At 39.5% G+C, this 3,422-nt stretch overlaps 1 protein-coding gene across 1 annotated transcript; it reads right to left on the bottom strand.

Moving 5' to 3' along the window:
* Positions 1-1,076: 1,076 nt before the first annotated feature.
* Positions 1,077-3,101, bottom strand: LOC145105914 (cyclin-dependent kinase inhibitor 6-like). Its single transcript, XM_079042979.1, has 4 exons — positions 2,969-3,101; positions 2,638-2,851; positions 1,246-1,410; positions 1,077-1,146 (listed from the first exon to the last, which is right to left on the bottom strand). The coding sequence occupies exons 1-4, from the start codon at positions 3,099-3,101 to the stop codon at positions 1,077-1,079; spliced, it is 582 nt and encodes a 193-aa protein (XP_078899105.1).
* Positions 3,102-3,422: the final 321 nt, after the last annotated feature.

Below are 3,422 nucleotides of genomic sequence, written 5' to 3'. Positions count from 1 at the left end.
AAATGGAGAGAGTATGCACACTCTCTCCATGTTACCGTTTTGGTACAAGTATGGAAAGAAGAATGAAAGCCTTACTACATAAAGATCTTCTTTAGACCATGAGTCCTTAACACTTTAAGAACCCATGAACCTAAAGCCTAAGAGTTCCCCATGCTTGTAAGACATGTATTCTTTTGATTAAATAAATCAAACAACCATGCCCTATATTCTTCCTTCTAGTTTCAGATTTTAAGAAGAAAATAAAAGCTAGTCTTTTATATTTTATAACCAAAGTTTCTAAAAGACAAAACTTCAAAAATGGTCCCCGTGGTTTCCAAAAATCTGAAGTTTAGTCCCTAATTTAAAAAAAAAAACCTCACAGATGGTCCCTGTGGTTTCAAAACTTTTAACAAATGGTCCTTTTCGCTTACTCCGTTAGCTTTTGACCGTTAAGTGAAGGGCATTTCTATCATTTCACTACCACAAGGACTATTTATGAAGTTTGGCCTTATTTTTTTTTTAAAAAGAAAAAGAATATATTTAATACTAAAGGGTCCCACCCTCTCTCTCTCTCTCTCTCTCTCTCTCTCTCTCTCTCTGAAACAGAAAGTCAAACCCCCACCAAATTCTTCTTCTTCCCTGATCTAGATCGATGAACACACATACATACTTCCAGATCATATGAACACCTGTCTTCTCCATTCACTCTGATTCGAAAGGCAAACCCACTTCTGTCATTTTTAGCTTTCCCTTCTCTCCACAACCTGAATCTTGATGTACCCAAGACAAACCCACTGAACTCACTGGCGGATCCTGGGTTTTATTCAATCTCAGACCTCTGATCCACCCTAGACTTCCATGGATCATATAGGAATCTCTCCTTCATGAAAAATTTGTTCTGGGTGGAAAGAAATGAGATGTATTAGGGGAAGGTTGAAGTACACCCCAAATCACTATTTTACCAACTGTTCCTTCTTCCTTCCTCAAACTCTGTCTATTCAGAGCAAAAAAAGAAGAAGAAAGTTTACATCCCCCACAAACAAACACTAGTCTCACGCATCCAGTACCTACCTAAAAAATGGTCATCTTCTTCGTCTTCACGACTTTAGTTCAACCCATTCAAAACGAACTTTCAATGGAACGTCATTTACAATGTCGTAATTATACCTGAAGAAAGACGAATCATTACATTCACTTACTTTTTTAATCGATTTTCAAAGGATATGTATAGAATATATAGATATATAGAGTGTGTTAATTGCTTACTTGTCTTTGAAACGTTTATGGAGGTTTTCTTCTACTTTAGCGAGGAATTCTTCAAGTTCAGCTGCTGGTGGCGTTTTCCGGTGAGAATCAATCAACACCGACGATTTTGATGTATTTGTTGAGTGTAATTTGCCGGAATCCGCCTTGAACTCGTTTGTTGGTGTGCTGTACGAACGATCCATCAAAATTAAAGAGAGAAAGAGATTTCTGTGTGTTTTTTTGTTGGGTTTTTGGAAGAAACCATATGAGAGAGAGAGGGTGGGACCCTTTATTATTAAATAATTATATTTTTTTTCTTTTTTTTTAAATAAGGCAAAACTTCATAAATGGTCCCTGTAATTGTGAAATGACAGAAATGCCCTTCACTTAACGGCCAAAAGCTAACAGAGTTAGCGAAAAGGATCATTTGTTAAAAGTTTTGAAACCACAGTGACCATCTGTGAGATTTTTTAAAATTAGGGACTAAACTTAAGATTTTCGGAAACCACAAGGACCATTTTTGAAGTTTTGTCTTTATAAAATATAAACTTTGACCTTTTGGTAAAAGGCAAAAAGATTTATCTAATCCAAACTGTTGTGCATGACTTATTAATTCTACCATATGAATTATATATAATGTTACTTGGTAATGAAAATTATTATTTCCTAGAAATAAATAATGTCCAATTTAATTATAAGAGTTTATTGAATATTTATTAAAATCAATTACTAATAAATAATCAATTATATCAAGTTGTTGTTAGTGTAACCCGTTAGTATCATATGTTAATTAGCAATATCACTTTAATATGATTCTTGAGCATACTAGATCTTTCACCCTGAAGCTGGTCAAATGAGTCATCGATCCTAGGAAGTGGGTAACGGTTCTTCACCCTTAGCTTATTCAACTCCCGGTGGTCAATGCACATTTTGTGTGAACTGTCATTGTTCTTCACGAACATGATTGGTGCTCCCCAATGTGAGCTACTCGGCCAAACAAATCCCATTTCTAGCAGCTCCTGAAGCTGCGTAGATAACTCCTGCATCTCTGGTGGTGCCAAACGATATGATGCCTTTGCTATTGGATCCACGCCAGGAACAAGATCAATCTGAAACTCGACCTGCCTCTTGGGAGGCACTCCTAGAAATTCCTCAGGAAATACGTCGGGGAAATCCCAAACAATAGGCACCTCACTCAACACCGTCGTACCCTCAACTCGAGCGTTTTCCACATAAGCTACGAAACCAGAACAACCCTACTGAAGATATCTCCTGACCCTCGCAGCTGAATAGAGAGCTAGCCCATGTGAAGCTTCCTCACCAGGAATGACCAGTTCTCCCCCACTTAGGGTTCGAACTCTCATTAGTTGGTGCTGATAATCAATCATGAACCCATTGGGACCCAACCAGTACATCCTGATGATAACCTTCGATCCCCACAGAGGAATCGACACCAAATCAATAGAGAACCTCTCACTGAACAGGTTCAGGACACACCCACGAGGAACCATCGAAGAACTCACAGAACGATCATCACCAATATCGACCTCCAACGGATAATCAAGAATACTGGGAGCATCACTGAACTTCTGGCTAGGTGCAAGACATACAAAGGACCGGGTAGCACCTGAATCAAATAACACATGAACAGTCATACCATTTACTAAAAGGGTCCATATACAAGATCATATATAACATGAGTAAAAATAAGGTAAACAATAAAAGATATGAATAAGTCTGGTACTAGTAACCACATCTGGTGCTGCACGGGCCTCATTGGTGGTCAACTGAAATGACCTGCTCTTCACCACATGTATCTTTGCCTTATCCTGGCGGCCATCAGTAATCCTTAAGGTGGCTGGTGCAGGCGCTGCCATTTCCCCTCCTATCAATCTCATACAATCAGCGTTTTTCTGGCTGGTTTGATTGCAATGAAAGCAAATCAGAGCACTCTAGGGGCAGTCCCTACTCAGGTGACTCGGCTGACCATAACTTAAACATACTAAACCCATCAATCGACATGCCCCATTGTGCAGCTTGCCGCACTTGCCGTAGCGGCTCCGGCCCTGCTGGCCTCTGATACATAAATCGGAAGTCTTAGGTCTCTTACCTTGGCCCATTATTGTCTGCACGTGCTCTGGCTTTCGCTTTGTCCAAAGCTCCAGCTCAATCTCCCGCTCACGGGCCTTCTCAATTAT

This window comes from Lactuca virosa, chromosome 4 (assembly GCF_052849685.1).
Source record: "Lactuca virosa cultivar CGN04683 chromosome 4, Lactuca_virosa_CGN04683_v6, whole genome shotgun sequence".
Classification (NCBI taxonomy): domain Eukaryota; kingdom Viridiplantae; phylum Streptophyta; class Magnoliopsida; order Asterales; family Asteraceae; genus Lactuca; species Lactuca virosa.
This window is presented reverse-complemented; position numbering and strand designations above follow the sequence as displayed.